At 38.6% G+C, this 18,453-nt stretch overlaps 1 protein-coding gene across 7 annotated transcripts in view; it reads right to left on the bottom strand.

Moving 5' to 3' along the window:
* The window catches only part of RBBP5 (RB binding protein 5, histone lysine methyltransferase complex subunit), a 40,404-nt gene that overhangs the window by 13,159 nt on the left and 8,792 nt on the right, over positions 1-18,453 (bottom strand). For all 7 annotated transcript variants that reach the window (XM_086345639.1, XM_086345640.1, XM_086345644.1 and 4 more), the window contains exons 2-9: positions 11,695-11,720; positions 10,710-10,882; positions 4,315-4,455; positions 2,922-3,084; positions 1,673-1,782; positions 461-580; positions 220-373; positions 53-124 (exon numbers count right to left, since the gene is read on the bottom strand). In XM_086345639.1, the coding sequence (XP_086201765.1) occupies positions 53-124; positions 220-373; positions 461-580; positions 1,673-1,782; positions 2,922-3,084; positions 4,315-4,455; positions 10,710-10,882; positions 11,695-11,720 (959 nt within the window). The remainder of the gene's footprint in view (positions 1-52; positions 125-219; positions 374-460; positions 581-1,672; positions 1,783-2,921; positions 3,085-4,314; positions 4,456-10,709; positions 10,883-11,694; positions 11,721-18,453) is intronic.

Genomic DNA, 18,453 nt, shown 5'->3' with positions numbered 1-18,453 from the left:
AGTGATACAGAAAGAGTATCTAGTTTCAAAGCATAACTAGAAAAGTACTTACTACTTGATTTTGTGCCCAGATAGATACCACTCCACTAGAAATGGACGCTATGATGGGTCGAACAGGATGCCACTAAATTTTAAAGAAGCAAAGAAAAGTCAGTTCTAAGAGTGAATCCAGTTTTCTGTGTTACGTAAGTAACAGCAGCAACCTCTCATCCTACTTACAGCTACATCCAGGAGGAGCTCTCCTCTGGTCCCATGGAGAATCTTTACCAGGTTGCCAATGCTCTTCTCCCAGATGTACAGGGCATGCTGCCGGGCTGACCCTGCCACTATGTACTCCCCATCCCCAGAGAAACAGCATTTCTTCCACGGGGTCCTAAGGACAAAGAAAGTACCCAAGGAGAACCAGAACCGGACCCCAGGTAATGAATGAGCACACATTCATCCGGGTTATGGCACGTACCTATTCACCAAGTCCTGCAATTTCTGCATGGGTTCAGGCTCTCCATCTCTTCCACAGGTTAAGATTTCTCTACCGTCATAAACTCTGATTATTCGATCCGCTGTGTTAATTAAAAAGCAACTACAGAAACGATAAAAATATCAACACCAGAGGTCAGAAATCTGTTCCTGTTAACACTTTCCATGACTACCAGTTACTAAGAATACCACAAGACAACTAACAAATAAGGAAGAGAATGAGTAAAAATCTAAAATAATGGACCAGACTACTTATATATCTACTTGTCACCTTTCAAGCTAAAATATAATGTGAAGTGAGAAAATGCTTTATATCAGTACTTCCTGTGTAATCCCTGAACCCTATATGTACCAGTATTTGACTAAAATCCAAAACCTATATATTGAAACCAGTTTCCCAAATTTACAAGCTTACAGTTACATATATATAAACACTTCATTCCTCTGGCTTATTTTAGTGACAGTACAATACATTCTTCTTAATGAGTTAATATATCATTTGGATTGCCCAAATTTTTAACATTGGGAGTGTTGGAAACCTGTCTAAAATACAACTTATTTTACCACTTTCTTACAGACTTCACTTTTTCTGAATTCAAGAGAAATTGAACATGAATGTCTTCTAAGTGTGAACAGTGATTTCTATACAAACTAAAGTGACCATCACTTCTCTTACTGACAATTTCTTATTGACAACCTATTTTCTTCTTGTTTCTGTTGATATCTACTTCTAGTTGGGTAACCAAACTTACTAGGAAAACATCTGAAAGTAAGAGGATAAATAAGTTTCACGTAAGTAAACTGCATATTCAATTACTATGTGAATTCTGCGGTATCAATTCTGATTACAATATAATAAATAGTTCATCTCTGCCCAGTGCTTACCATGTGCCAGGCATTTTGGTTCTAAGCACAGACCACTCAGACATCTTTTCTGTAAAGCAACTGCCTGTGAAACTCCGGTAAGATGTGTCTGCTGGCTCAATGCAGTAAATTTTACAAACTTAAGAACCAGACAGTAACCGTTTCTACAAATATTTTTTAAATAAACTCTTAAAAAGTTTAAGTATAATACACACAAAAACTATGACTCTCAATGTATTTTGCGTTCTGCTCACTTTTAAGACTGTCTCTAAAGAGACAGGCCGCATTCACCTCCCCTTCCGGGCACTCACCTCCCCTTCCGGGTACTCACCTCCCCTTCCGGGCAAACTCTATTGACTTAATGGCTGTGGTATTGCTTGTTCCAGTTGTTACTCTGAAGGAAGCAACAAGATCCTGAGAATCGGTTTTTAGGACCAAAATCTAAAGTTTAACAGAGAAAAAAAGTAAGTAAATATTCTGATAATTTACAGTAATTAGATACGGGTTCTGTTTTTAAAACTGGGCAAAGACTGGGTGAAAACCTAAGTGTCTCTATTCAACTTGCTTTTACCCCTTCAATTAAAGACAATGTCTTAACCTATGTTTAAAAGACAATGTTTAACATTATCCACAAGAGACAGAAAGTGGAAGCAACCCAAGTATCCATCAACAGATAAACAGAATGTGACATATACATACAATGGAATATTACTTGGATATGAAAAGGAAAGAAATTTTGAAGACATGTGCTACAACATGAATGAATCTTTAAGGACATTATGCTAAGTGAAATAAGCCAGTCACACACAAAAAATACTGGATGAGTTCCAACTTCATAGAAACAGAAAGGAGAATGATGGTTTCCAGGGGCTGAAAGGGAGTAAGGAACAGCAAGTCATTTAATAAGTACAAGGTAAGTGTGAGATGAAAAGAGCTCTGGAGATAAATGACGGTGATGACTGCACAATATCGATGTACTTTATACTACTGAGCTGCACGCTTAAGAATGGTTAAGACAGTACGCTGTAAGTGCATTTTACCACAAAAATACCCACAACACTGCCACTCTCTTAAGTAGCCATACTAACTGATATGACCCAGTCAAAAAGGAAAAAAAAAAAAAAAAAAAAAATGCAATGGAACTCAAACTCTAAAAAGTTTGAAAAGGATCCTAAAACTTACTTAACCTCTTTTTTTAACCTAACTTCTTACTACACAAAACAGATTAAAGTGGCCTAAATTATACAATATTTTCAGACCAAGATATCAGACATCTTGTTAGCAATATTCCATTGATGATTTTTAAATTTTATAATTTAGTAATGGCCCTTTATTGCTAGCACCCAGTAAAGGCCCTCCATCCTCTTCTAGATCGAATACTCTCTGACCACTCTAAATCCAAAGAACAGAAATTATTAAGGCATGTCAGAACAGGCTGTATTTGCCACAGGCAGGAAGCACACTCAGTCCAGGGATAGAAGAAATTTCAAAGAAAAGAGAACAAGTAAACACGAAATGAGCCAACATGCAGGATGACTGATGCTTACTTATTTCACCAGCTCCTAAGCTTCCAGGCTTACCTTGCCTTTTGCATTTCCTGTATAGATATATTCTCCTCGCCTATCAAAAGATGCAACCACGTTCAAATCGGAGTCATCGTCTACGGGCAGAACGACATGTTTGGAATCTGAAAGGGTCAACATGACAGGAGCAGATTTCATGGGACACACGAGAACCTTGTTCCTGTTTAAAAATATGAATAGCACATTGGCAGTTGCTATGGTATCAGAAAGCTGACTCTCTGCCCTTTTTCCCTAATTCCTATCCACTACCCTCATCAACCTATCCAGCCCAAGGATATTTAAAATAGTTGAAAAAGACTAAACTCTAAATTTCTAATAATAGGGAAATGACTGAGTAAAGTTATGGGATCCTACCTTGACAAAACAAAATGTAATCATTAAAAATAAATATGAAGATGTAGCAAACTGGTAAAATATGCATGAAAATGAAAAAGCAAAACATCAGTTAAAACTATGTAAAAATACATATTTGTGTACAGCTAACACAGACAAATGCTTTGTGAGCTAGTAAGTGCTTTGTGAGCTATGAAGCACTATATAATAAGCTTTAAACTTAATGAGAACTTAACTAAAAGAGAACCTAGAGAAATGAAAATAGTTGTATCTCAGTAACTGAATGGTGGGTAACTCTATATAAACAGGAGAAGGCGATGGCACCCCACTCCAGTACTCATGCCTGGAAAATCCCACGGACAGAGGGGCCTGGTAGGCTTCAGTCCATGGGGTCGCGAAGAGTCGGACACAAGTGAGTGACTTCACTTTCATGCACTGGAGAAGGCAATGGCAACCCACTCCAGTGTTCTTGCCTGGAGAATCCCAGGGATGGCAGAGCCTGGTAGGCTGCTGTCTATGGGGTTGCACAGAGTCGGACACAACTAAAGTGACTTAGCAGCAGCAGCAGCAGCTACATAAATATAATTTTTAAAAATATTTTATTTATTTGGCTGTGCTAGGTCTTAGCTGCTGCATGTGGGATCCAGCTTCCCGAACCCAGGACCCCTGGCATTGGGAGGGACACAGTACTAGCCACTGGATTTCCAGGGAAGTTCCTTAAATGTAGTTTTCATAATGAACTATTTCCGGTACCAAAGAAATTCAAATAATTGGGGGAAAACCCCAGGTCAAGAACAGTTATTATACTTATTTCTATCTTTGCCCATTTCAAAGTTTTAATTATTATAGGCCAGTTTTTAATTGTAAACTACCACAACAGTATCTTTGAAATCTATTCAGAACCAACCAAGACAGAGAAATTCATTCATGTAGAAGAGGTTTCAAGAGATGTGTGCTTTTGCCTCCTAACACCTTAAACTGAAATTACCATGAGCTTAGAGATAATTTAGACAGAATCAGACCCACCCCAGGAAAGAATAGCTCAAATTAAACATACTGATCTCGCGGATGATACTGGACTTTTAAGATGGGTGAAGGGAATCGAAACCTCTGGTCGCAGTCGCCTGACAGGACATCCCACTGTGACACTATGTTATCAGTGGACGCGCTCACGAGCTTATGACCATCTCGACTCCAGCTGAGAAGGAAAAAAGGGTAACTTAGCACATATTCTAAGTTAAAAATACCATATCACCTTACAGATAAAAATGCATGAGTCACACTTATCGCCCTAACTGTATGGGTCACCAATGTTTCTTCTTCTTCGTTTTTTAAACATATACTCAAATCTATAAGCTTTCCTAACACTAAGCAATAAATGTTTTCATGACAAGATATCTTCATATCTAGCAACAGAAGCTCTTAACAGTTCAAGATAACAATTTAGATGGCTCAGTGAAAAAAGAGACTCAAACATTTTAGAAGAGTGTAAAAATCAGCAGGCCCTTAAGTGCTGATTTAACAAAAGCAAGTTTTCTTCCCCTTGAAGGCAGAAGAAGGAGTAGTTGAATTTTCTGAATTTGGCCCTACAGTAGCACCATCATAGTATAAGCTAAACAATAGAGATAGGTATCTGTTATTTAAAAGAATTAAGAAAGAAATTAATTCCTCCTGCTAAGTATAGTTAAACATCCTGGACATTATACAGAAAACAAAGGTAAAGAAGAGCCAGACTGGCTGGGTACGGTAGGATCTGAGGAACAACACAGCCGTGAGATCCTTAGGTTTTCTCTTTGCCTCATATGTCCTGGGCCAGGTGATGGAGATGTCAGCAACCGAGCAGCGTCAATGGGCACACACACTGAGCACACGCCCTCCCAGAGAGTCAGAGGACAACCAACAGACACTGCCATAGAGATAACACAGGTATTCGAACCTAACAAACATTTCAATGCAGCCATCATTAAAATGCTTCATCATGCAATTACAAACATGCTTGGAACAAATGGGGGAAAAAGAAATCTCAGCAAAGAAACAGAAGATGACCAAATGGGAATCTCAGAACTGAAAAATACAAAAACTGAAATTAAAAAAAAAAAATTCAAAAGACGGGTTCAGCAGCCAGTGGAAAAGAGGAAAGAATCAGTAAACTGGAAGACAGAATATAAAATTCCCAATCTTAACAAAACAGAAAAAAATGCCATGAAAAAAATGAACTGAGCCTCTGGGACCTGTGGGACTATAACAAAAGATCTAATATCTAATATCCATGGCATCAGAGTTCTAAGGAGAAAATAAAGAGAGTAAGGCTTAAAAGTATTTGAAGAAATAATGACGAAATTTTTTCAAATTTGACAAAAGATATAAAACATACAGATTCAAGAAGCTAAGCAAACCTCAAAGAAGATGAATTCAAAGAAATCCACTCCAAGACACAAATTTCTGAAAACTAATGGCAAAGAAAACAGACCTTGAAAGCAGCAAGAGGAATGACATCTTATTTGTGAGGAACAACAATTTACATGACAGCAAATTTTGCATCAGAAACCATGGAGACCCAAAGGAAGTGACATGTTGTCAAGTGCTAGAAGAAAAGACTTGCCGTCCCCAATTCTACATCCAGACAGCAACCTTCAGAAACCAAGAGGTAAATCAAGACCTCTGTCACCGGCAGACCTACCCTAAAAGAATGGCTCATGGAGGTTCTCTAAGCAAAGAAGAAATCTCAGATCATCAGGAAAGAAGGAATCTTAGAACATCAGGAAGAAAGAATAATGAAAAGTGTTTAAAAAATTAAATACTTTTTCTCAAGGTCTGATGTTTGAAACAAATATCCTAACGCTGTCTTAGGTAGATATCAATATACATAGAGGAAATGTTTAAGACAATTATATTATAAACAAGGAAGGGAAAGAGAGGTAAAGTTTCTATGCTGCTCTTAAACTAGGGAAACGTCAACGTGAGTAGACTGTGATAAGTTATGTACATATTATGTAATATCTAGCAACCATTAAAAAGCTATACAAGCTAGACAAAGAAATAAACTCAAAAGTAATATAGATAAGTCAAGATGAAACTCTAAAAATAGTTCAGTAACCTACAGAAAGCCAAAAAAAAAAAAAAAGAAAGAAAATAGAAACAAAGAACAAACAAACAGAAAAAGAAACCCTAAATGAGTCTTAATTCAAATTTTGCAATGAATAGGATTTGCTACTTAGGAACTTACAGGAGGTAACACAGTTCCATGGTTAAGAACACAGGCTCAAGTCAGATTTATACTCAAGCCTAGACATTATGACCTTCTAGCTGTGTGGTCTTGGGCAAGTTATATAATCTTTCTGAACTTCAACTTTCTCATTTATAAAATGGAAATAATAACAGTATCTGCAGACGAGAGAATTAAAATTAATGCACATAAAACTCTTAGCACTTACTGTGCTCAAAAACCATTATTTATATCAGAGACAAGATAAATGTATTCCCAGACTTGACACTCAACGCAGAGAAAGGCAGGCGTGAGCTGAGGAAGTGCGTGTGGCGGGGCTGAGCTCACGTCTGCACACAAAGGACTCAGGCGCGTCTCCCACCACCTCTGGAACACTCCCAGTCCACAAGAGGACCTTTCTGGGAATGCCAACCGAAAAAGGAAGGTGCCTACAAACACTGTAACTTGAGGGTTGATAACAAAGAGGTCAATGGTCCACCCAATTTCAGTGGGTAAAGAGAGGGTAAGAGGGTGAGCCAAGACTCACATACACTGTAGTAAGAAGTCACGAGTAAGTTCTTGAAATTAAACTAAGAAGAATATGTGTAAGTACTTTAGAAATGTTAAGACAAATATCAAGAGAAACCAGCCAAAAGAACGGAAGTACTGGGAATGGGAGAAGCTGGGGAACTGGGAGGGAGAAACGAGGGCCTTCTGCAGCCCTCCTAGCACTGCAGGGCCTCTCACGACGCGGCAGAACGTAGCTGTGACTCCACTGTTCCTTTAGACCCTCCGCACCTGAGTAACTTTTTGTTTTACAGCAGGCTTGTGTTTCTGTTATAGTAGAGGGAATTAACAATACATTCTTCAGTTCCAAATTCCGTAAGTTCAAGAACGAGGGATTCTCGTACATTCTCACATCTGATAATACTGTTTCTTTCCAAAAGACAGACAGGTCTTGGAGTCTTAAATATCACTTTTTCTACCTATCCCGTGGCCCCCATCCAGTGCTTGAATATCTTCTGCAGCAACTGTAAGAAGAGACAGCAAGCCCAAGAAGGGCCAGTCCCACTGGTAAGTTCTTCCCTGGGCAGTCCACCCCATCCACGGGCACTCTGCTTGGGAGCTCTTCTCTATTCTAAGCTAACATTTGTTTCCCCATAAATTCCACTCACTATCTACGAGTCCTGCTGCTTCTCCTTAGGTCAATTTCTGTGTGGCATATGTCAGTTCTGTAATAGCTGAAGACAACTATTATACCTATCCGAAACTCCTCTTGGTGAAATGTTCTTAGTCCTTAATATGTACAAATATTATACAACAATTAATACATAAAGTCATACTCTAAGTGAGGCTGGATCAAAGAAAAATGCAAAATGTGTGTAATTACTGACCTTAACTCTCACGTATAAATATATTTAACAAAAATCAGGAACAGTTACGATGCACACATACCAAGTAATACTATACCTATGTACACACACACACATATATATCAATACAGAAAAACATCTCCCATATATTAAGTGGAAGACGAAGCTATAAAACAATGTTTCCATTTAAAAAAAATACACATTTACTTGTGTATGTATATTTTTATATATGTGAGAGATACAGATAGATCTTACAGATAAAAGATATATTTCATTCTCTAATTTGGGCTTCCCTGGTGGCTCAGATGGCAAAGAATCTGCCTGCAATGTGGGAAACCTGGGTTCAATTCCTGGGTTGGGAAGATGCCCTGGAGGAGAGCATGGCGACCCACTCCAGTATTCTTGCCTGGGGATACCTCAAGGAGTAAACAAGGGGCTCTCATTTTTTACTCTATATACTCATATATTGTTTGCATGTTTTAAAGTTCTTAATAATCAAGTTCTGTGACAAAAACTCTTCATTAAGATACCCCACTCACCAAACAAGTGTGCACGTGTCTACTGTACACCAGGTATAATGCTAGAAGCTGGGAACACGGCAGTAAAGTGGCAGCCAAGGTCCACGTGTCCACACCCCTACCATATGCCAGGGCAGATACTCACAAAACAGCTGCGTGCAACAACGCACAGCAGGAGACACACACTGCGATTCACTGCATCTCCCTCAGATCTTACATTAACATCTTCATCCAAGTGGGAGACCTAAGGGCCGTCATCGCAACTTCTCTACTTCACTCACACCCCTTACCTAATCAACGCCTATGCCCTCTAATTTCCACCGTCTCTCACATCTGCACCATCCAGCTGCTCTCCTATCGCATCCGTCCTCACCCTCTCTAACCCAGACCTCTGCACTCCTGTCCTCATTTGCCGTCCTCTTCCCCACACGCTGCTCTAGAGGCCTTCTAAAACGAAAGGCGAGCGTGTCACCTTTCTTCCCACAGAGCTTTAACGGCCGCACGGTACCACCCGGATGAGACTTCAGTGTCTTCCTACAGAGCTTTAACGGCCGCACAGTACCACCCGGATGAGACTTCAGTGTACAGGGCAGCACCCACCGTGCTCCTCGGAGCGCGGTTTACCTCGGCTGCTGCCCTACCACATCGTCCACAGCACAGTCCAGCGAATCTGAACCGCTGCGGTTCCTCCTGTTCCCATACTTGTACCAAGCTGACCTGCTTTTGTCTCTGCAGAGCTGCCTGGGATACAACTGGGAAACACCCACTCATCTTACAAGTCTGAGGTTAGAAATCACCCTATCTTTGAAACTTTTTCTGACCGCTATTCTTCTCCAATACAATTCATGATTTCCTCCTTTGCACCTTTGCCTCCACTAAATTTCAAATGTAGTTCTTATGTAGGACCTACAAACCTTTAGTACTTGTTTTTGTCTCCCCCAAACCCTAACTTTTACCCTAAATGCTTAAAACAATATCTGGCACATAATTCATGTTCAATGTTTGCTGAAGAAATGATTGTATGAGAGAAAAACTTTTATGTGCAAAGAGACTGACTAAACACTACATAGCAGAGAAACAAAAAATAATCAAGCAAATTATGGTTCATCTACCAGAAGATACATAGCCATTAAAAAAAGTTTTTAAAGGCTACACAAGCAGGAAAATGTCTGGTGTTAACGAGGAAAAAAGCAAAATATAAAACACGGCACACAAACTTTGCTTTTAAAAAATATATAGTAACAAATCAAAATATTTATAGTAGTTATATCTATGTGGTAAGACTATGGAAGATAGTCTTTCTCCTTTTTATTGCATTTGTATTTTCTTTAATTTTCTAAATATTATTATTTTATAATAAAAATATGAATAATTTAAGTGGCAGCACTTCTAAAATTAGATTGTGATGATAGCTGCACAACTCTGAAAATATAAAAAAGTGAAATGTGCACTTTAGTTGGGTGGATGTTACAACATGTGAACTATACATATCTTAATAAAGCTAATAAAAATGTATGTATCTACTTAAATCTTTATTGCAAAAGCATAATAATAAAAAAGAAATAAAATGCAAAAGAACTAGAAAGGGCCTAAGAAATTATATAGGCCAGTTCTCTCATTTTACATTTTAGAGAAAAGTTCTGGCCAAAGCTGCTGGTTCATTAGTGGCCAATCCTAGACTGGGATTCAGGCCTCCTCGCAAACAAGTGCTTTATAATACCACAGCTGCTTATATTTAGGCCAAAGGAAGTATGTTAGCTTAATAAATCTAGACCGGATAAGGGGTTTTTGATCCCAAGCTCATTTAAAAGAAGTGTTGCCCCAAAATAAAATGTTCGGAAAGAAACAGTCCCTGAGAGTAAGAATAAAATCAAAGGGAATTTATTTGATATCAGATTTCAGGTCAATATTTTTGATAAAAAGCCTTAATAACTACAATTCAATGAAGGAACAGGCATGTTTGTGATCACTACAACTGCTGTAATTTAGGAACAGGACAAGGCTGGACACCTGAACTTTCAAGCTTCCCTCCTAACCAAGATTTCTTTATTCTAATGAAAAGGTCAGTATCACAAATAAGACCTGCAATCTGCTGCAATCTGCAAATGTCTCATTTCAGTACTGCGGGATTCTCAGACAGAGCCTGACACTGATCCATATTGCAATGAATTTCTCCCCACAAGTGTTCAACATCAGCATGAGCCAACCTTTCTACAAGCTATGAGAAATTATGTTACTAATGGCCAAAGACTCAGAACTTTAAATACTAAAATTTATCTAGTTAGACTGGCAATTATACAGTTACAATTCATCAACTTAATTCACATTTAATACATTAAACTTTAAAACGCCTTACCATAAAGAACAGACCGGATGAATGTGTGCACTAATTATTTTAGCAATGCCTCTCGTCAAGAAATCCCAGATGACGATTCGACCGTCATTGCAGCCGACTGCAAGCAGCGTGCCCCACCTGTTAAAGGTGCAAGTCAGGGCCATGCTGATACAATCCAAAGTTCCATCAGCTTCCTAAAAATTGAAATGAAGGTGAGAAACAGACAGTAATACCCAGAGATCCAAATCATTTCTTTAAAGTTTCTCTAACATCTATGATACTTCTTTTGAATTTAAACTATGATACACACCAAAATAATCTATGTGTGTTCTTTTATTTATTAAACCAAAATAGAGAAATATTTATAAAAACTAAAAGAGAATTTTTACAAACAGATGTGACCAATCCTTTATATTACTACTGCAACTTTATACAAATTCTCAACAAGGCAATTAGGCAAAATAAACCAGGATTCACTAAGAGTCATCTTATTGATCAAGCAATCATAGTTCTTGAAATTTATTCCCAGAAAGATAATCTATTAATAAAACAAAACCCCTAGGAAAATCAAATAAATTTATATTAAAATCAAGCCATGTAAACACTCCAAGTATTACAAAATATTTCTACATTTTAAAAAGTAAAGCACACTTACAGTATACATATTATTATGTAAAAACACTAATCAAAACTATAAAAATACACAAAAAAACACATTTTCATACAGGTGATAGTATGGTTTGTGAAAAATGCTTTAATCAAAGTCTTTTTAAATTTAAAGGGAAATGAACTATAAGATTTACAACATTGAGATTTCCAACCAATATGGACTGTCTACTTTTCACCCGGTTCAAAATTAAATTTTAGTTATTTTTATAGCAAAAGATTATCACACTTAATGCTTCTATTATCAAAGAAAAAAAGATGAAAATGTAGTTTTCACTCTACTCAAACATAAAAGCTAGCGAGTTACCATGTTTCTAAAATCACAATATTACACTCTTACCTCTGGATAATTCTGCCCAAAGGACTCTGCAACAAAACAAAGAAAGAGAGTTGATGGAACATGTGCAACATACCAGGAATCCTCCAGCGCGCTGTGTACAGAGTGGCCTGCAAAGTGCGGGTGGGAACTGGGGCTTGTGCAGGGACTCCATGAGGTCACACTGACTTTCATTATCATACCAACATGGCACTTGACTTTACTCTCATTATCTCTTAAGTTTACAAATAAGTTCTACTGATGCTATTCAAGCTGTGAAACACTATGAATACAGAATCCAGCCAACTTCTATTTGGGCAAACATTAAACAGGTTTGTAAAAATGCAAAACAATACCTCTCTTCTCACTGAATATTTTTTCTTTTGCAAATAGTTATTTTTCATTAAAATGTTTTTAATGTAAACATGTAGCGGTGTGTTTTACAGTTACTTTTACATAACAAACTTTAAAAGCTCAAATCAGTCAAGTTATCTTAAATCCCAACTACTCTCTTAAACCCTTCACTAACAGCAGTCAACCAACAGGATTCATCTCCAGTCCAAACAATAGCACTTAGGCTATAACACAATTTGGTAGTTGGTTAAACACATAATTCTCTATATTAATTTCTTCAGCAATTAACATTTTGATACACACATCTCTGAATGTCTTCTTTCCTGTATTAAATTTGGCATTTACACATTAGTGTAAATTTTCTCTTAAAAATGTTTATTACTAATGTGTAAATGCCAAAATTACATTTGCTATGGTTTTTCCAGTAGTCATGAATGGATGTGAGAGTGGCACTATAAAGAAAGCTGAGTGTCAAAGAACTGATGCTTTTGAACTGTGCTTGTTGGAGAAGACTCTTCAGAGTCCCTTGGACTGAAATGAGATCAAACCAGTCAATCCTAAAGGAAATCAACCTTGAATATTCATTGGAAGGACTGATGCTGAAGCTGAAACTCCAATACTTTGGACACCTGATGCGAAGAACTGACTCATTTGAAAAGACCCTGATGCTGGGAAAGATTGAAGGTGGGAGGAGAAGGGGACAACAGAGGATGGTTGGGTGGCATCACAGACTCAATGGACTTAAGTCTGAGTAAACTCTGGGAGTTGGTGATGGACAGGGAGGCCTGGCGTGCTGCAGTCCATGGGGTCGCAAAGAGCCGGACGTGACTGAGCGACTGGACTGAAGTGAATAAACATCTGAGCTACAGTATGGTGATACTGCCTGCTTGTCAGAAGTTTGTTTAATGCAGCAACAACTTTATCAATATTTACTTATGTTATTACCTAAATATTTTATTACAGTGATACTTAAACTATACTCTCAGAACTACAGCTCCAAGAAAGCTGTTTACATTTAGGATATCCAAATAAGATTCCATTTAAAAAAATAAGACTACTATTTTTAGTTTCTGACCATATGATCCAGCAATTTCACTCCTGAGTATATATTTGAAGAAAATGAAAACACTAACTCAAAAAGATTCATGCAACCTAATGTTCACAGCAGCATTATTTACAATAGCCAAGATAACAGAAGCAACCTAAGTGCCCATCAACAGATGAATGTGTAAAGAAGCTATGGGAAGTGTGCACATGTATATGTATGTGTGTGTATGTATATACATGTATATTTATATAAGAAATAATATATTTCTCAGTCATAAAAAAGAATAAAATGCTGCCATTTGTTACAGGTGGAGAGAGGGACAGAGGACAGCGAGAGAGGTACAAACTATTATGCATAAATAAACTCTAAGGAGATATTGTACAGCAGGGGAAAACAACCAATACTTCATAATAACTTTAAATGGAGAATAATCTATAAAAATATTGAATCACTATGTGGTATACCTGAAACTAACTAAAGTTGTAAATCAAATGTACTTCAACTTTTTCAAAAAGCTGATTTTTAAATATCTGAAAATAAATTTTATTACATTTTATCCTTTATAAAAATTAATAGAAATCTAAACAGTGAAAACATTAAAACTAGTCAAAACAAATCAGGCCTTAAAATTAAGAAAACTAAAAGACGAGTACAAAGCTGAACAACTGCCCCCCGTCAAGAAAGGCTATCATTTTGATTTATCTAACGTGTACCAAACTTTAGTGTGATTGCATTCAAATATTAAAGACAACAATGAAATGAAAAGCTGAAACCAGATCAAGATAGGCTTTTTTTGAAAGAACTTTTTAAAAATTACTTAAGTAATACATATAAGTACTACAAATATGTGTAATTAAAAAATGATGGTTTCCTCCCTGCAACCCCCCAATTCAATTCCTGGGTCAGGAAGATCGGCTGGAGAAGGGATAGGCTACCCACTCCAGTATTCTTGGGCTTCCCTTGTGGCTCAGCTGGTAAAGAATCCGCCTGCAATGAGGGAGACCTGGGTTCGATCTCTGGGTTGGGAAGATCCCCTGGAGAAGGGAACGGGTACCCACTCCAGTACTCTGGCCTGGAGAATTCCATGGACTGTATAGTCCATGGGGTCACAAAGAGTTGGACACGACTGAGCAACTTTCACTCCCACTCTCTATGCTTATAGAAACATTAACATATTTAAGGTTTGTTTCCTAAATAAAATACTATTAGGTTGGTGCAAAAGTAACTGCAGTTTAGAATTGCTGAACTTTGCATTCGATACTGGAATACATTCTTAAATATGGTTATGTTATACATCATTTTAATGCACATTTCTTGTTTTGTTTGTTGCTAATGACTTATTACCTGCTGTTTATTTTATATTTTTTTAAACCTGGGAAATGATGCTAGACAAAAAGTAAATTCTAGCAATTTTCTCATTCAAGTTCATAAAGCAGTAAAGACAACTCATAACATCAACAGTCCATTTGGCCCAGGAACTACCAGTGGACATACAATGCCAGCGGTGGTTCAAGAAGTTTTGCAAAGGAAGATGAGAGCCTTGAAGAAGAGGAGCACAGTGGCAGGCCATTGGAAGCTGACAAGCACCAATTTAGAGGATCATCGAAGCTGAAGTTTGCTAAACAGCTTGACAATGACAGTTGTCCAGCATTTGAAGCGAATAGGAAAGATAAAACAGCTTGACAAGCTTTTTGCAGCCTCATAAGAGGACTGCAAATAAAAAACAATTGTTTTGAACTGTCTTCTCTTACTCTACACAACAACAAACCATTTCTCGAAGTGTGACGTGCGATAAAAAGTGGATTTCATAGGACAACGGGCAATGATCAGCTCAGTGCAGTGACTGGACTGAGAAGAAGCTCCAAAGCACTTCCCAAAGCCAACTTGCACCTTTTAAAAAAGGTCATGGTCACTGTTTGGTTGTCTCCTGCCCATCTGATCCACTACAGCTTTCTGAATCCTGGTGAAACCATTACATCTGAGAAGTATGCTCAGCAAATCCACGAGATGCACCAAAAACTCCAAACCTGCAGCTGGCACTGGTCAACACAAAGGGCCCAATTCTTCTCCGTGACAACGCCTGATCGCACATCACACAACCAACGCTTCAAACGCTGAATGAACTGGGCTACAGAGCTTTGCCTCAACAGTCATATTCATCTTACCTCCCACCAACCCACTACCACCTCTTCAAGTATCTCAACGTTTTGCAGGGAAAACACTTCCACAACCAGCAGGAGGCAGAAACAGCTTCCCAAGAGTCCATCAAACACTAACGCGTGGGTTTTTACGCTACAGGAATAAACAAACTTACTTCTTTCTCATTGGCAAAACTGTGTGATTGCAATGGTTCCTATTTTGATTAATAAAGATGTATTTGAGCCTAGTTTTAATGATTTAAAATTCATGGTCTGAAATCGCAATTACATTTAGGTACCAACCTAACACACATAACATACGTATTGTATTAATATGCAGTATGAACAAGAGAAGACTCTACACATGGACATCACCAGATGGCCAACACTGAAATCAGACTGATAATATTCTTTGCAGCCAAAGATGGAGAAGCTCTATACATTCAGCAAAAAGACCAGGAGCTGACTGTGGCTCAGATCATGAACTCCTTATTGCCAAATTCAGACTTAAATTGAAGAAAGTGGGGAAAACCACTAACCCATTCAGGTTTGACCTAAATCAAATCCCTTATGATTATACAGTGGAAGTGAAAAATAGATTTAAGGGACTAGATCTGACAGACAGAGTGCCTGATGAACTATGGACAGAGGTTCACGACATTGTACAGGAGACAGGGATCAAGGCCAACCCCAGGAAAAAGAAATGCAAAAAAGCAAAATGGCTGTCTTGAGAGGTCTTACAAATAGCTGTGAAAAGAAGAGAAGTGAAAAGCAAAGGAGAAAAGGAAAGATATACCAATTTGAATGCAGAGTTCCAAAGAATAGCAAAGAGAGATAAGGAAGCCCTCCTCAGCAATCAATGCAAAGAAATAGAGGAAAACAATAGAATGGGAAAGACTAGAGATACCAAGGGAACATTTCACGCAAAGGTGGGCTCGATAAAGGCCAGAAATGGTATGGACCTGACAGAAGCAGAAGATATTAAGAAGTGGCAAGGATACACAGAACTGTACAAAAAAGATCTTCACAACCCAGATAATCACGATGGTGTGATCACTCACCTAGAGCCAGACATCCTGGAATGTGAAGTTAAGTGGGCTTTAGGAAGCATCACTACGAACAAAGCTAGTGGAGGTGATGGAATTCCAGTTGAGCTATTTCAAATCCTAAAAGATGATGCTGTGAAAGTGCTGCACTCAATATGCGAGCAAATTTGGAAAACTCAGCAGTGGCCACAGGACTGGAAAAAGTCAGTTTTCATTCCAATCCCAAAGAAAGGCAATGCCAAAGAATGCTCAAACTACAGCACAATTGCACTCATCTCACACGCTAGTAAAGTAATGCTCAAAATTCTCCAACCCAGGTCTCAGCAATATGTGAACCGTGAACTTCCAGATGTTCAAGCTGGTTTTAGAAAAGGCAGAGGAACCAGAGAGCAAATTGCCAACATCCACTGGATCACTGAAAAAGCAGGAGAGTTCCAGAAAAACATCTATTTCTGCTTTATTGACTATGCCAAAGCCTTTGACTGCATGGATCACAATAAACCATGGAAAATTCTCAAAGAGAAGGGAATACCAGATCACCTGACCTGCCTCTTGAAAAACCTGTATACAGGTCAGGAAGCAACAGTTAGAACTAGACATGGAACAACAGACTGGTTCCAAATAGAAAAAGGAGTATGTCAAGGCTGTATATTGTCACCCTACTTATTTAACTTATATGCAGAGTACATCATGAGAAACGCTGGGCTGGAAGAAGCACAAGCTGGAATCAAGATTGCCGGGAGAAATATCAATAACCTCAGATACACAGATGACAGAGTGAAGTGAAGAGGAACCTTACGGCAGAAAGTGAAGAGGAACTAAAGAGCCTCTTGATGAAAGTGAAAGAGGAGAGTGAAAAAGTTGGCTTAAAGTTCAACATTCAGAAAATGAAGATCATGGCATCTGGTCCCATCACTTCATGGCAAATAGATGGGGAAACAGGGGAAACAGTGACAGAGTTATTTTTTGGGCTCCAAAATCACTGCAGATGGTGACTGCAGCCATGAAATTCAAAGACGCTTACTCCTTGGAAGGAAAGTTATGACCAACCTAGACAGCATATTCAAAAGCAGAGACATTACTTTGCAGACAAAGGTCCGTCTAGTCAAGGCTATGGTTTTTCCAGTGGTCATGTACGGATGTGAGAGTTGGACTACAAAGAAAGCTGAGCACTGAAGAATTGATGCTTTTCAACTGTGGTGTTGGAGAAGACTCTTGAGAGTCACTTGGACTGCAAGGAGATCCAACCAGTCCATTCTAAAGGAGATCAGTCCTGGGTGTTCATTGGAAGGTCTGATGTTGAAGCTGAAACTCCAATACTTTGGTCACCTGATGTTAAAAGGTGACTCACTGGAAAAGACCTTGATGCTGGGAAAGACTGAGGGCAGGAGGAGAAGGGGACGACAGAGGATGAGATGGTTGGAGGGCAAAACCGACTCGATGTACATGAATTTGAACAAGCTCCGGGAGCTGGTGATGGATAGGGAGGCCTGGCATGCTGCAGCTCATGGAGTTGCAAAGAGTCTGACACAACTGAGCGACTGAACTGAACTGATGAACAAAATATCCTATATATCTTTCCAAAGCAATAATAGAGATCTATATTCACATGATTAAGAGAAAAAAGGAATATTCATTTAAAAATTAAAAACAAAACAAAAAAAACACAATCTTAAACTACAAAGTCCTCAGGAAGGAGCAGAGCATGACTTGCTGTGTTCAGAGAAAGGAAAGCCATATTTAAGATTCTGAAAGGACTTCGCTTGGGGCCCCAATGATTCTGACCCAGTGCTTCCACTGCAGTGGGCATAGGTTCCATCCCCTGGTCCGGGAACTGACATCCTGAAAGCCATGCAGCATGGTCAAAAACAACAACAAAAAAGATTCTGAGGGAATCCAGAATCCTTGGGCCACTTTAATGTATGATTATGCTTCAACACAGACTACTCCTGATTTTGTACTTTTGTTTTATGCACTGGATGGGTTTTTCCCCCTTTTTTTGAAGGTCTGTGTGCTGTGCACTAAGTCACTTCAGTCACTTCCAACTCTCTGCAACCCTATGGACCGCAGCCCACGATGCTCTCTCGTCCATGGGATTCTCCAGGCAAGAAGACTGGATCCTTCTCCAGGGGATCTTCCCAGCCCAGGGATAAAACTGCATTGGCAGGCAAGTTCTTTATTATCTTTACTACTACCT

This window comes from Bos grunniens, chromosome 16 (assembly GCF_055505025.1).
Source record: "Bos grunniens cultivar Pamir isolate PY7600 chromosome 16, Bosgru_T2T1.0, whole genome shotgun sequence".
Classification (NCBI taxonomy): Eukaryota; Metazoa; Chordata; class Mammalia; order Artiodactyla; family Bovidae; genus Bos; species Bos grunniens.
The sequence above is the reverse complement of the archived record's forward strand: the minus strand, read 5'-3'. Positions and strand labels throughout refer to the sequence as shown.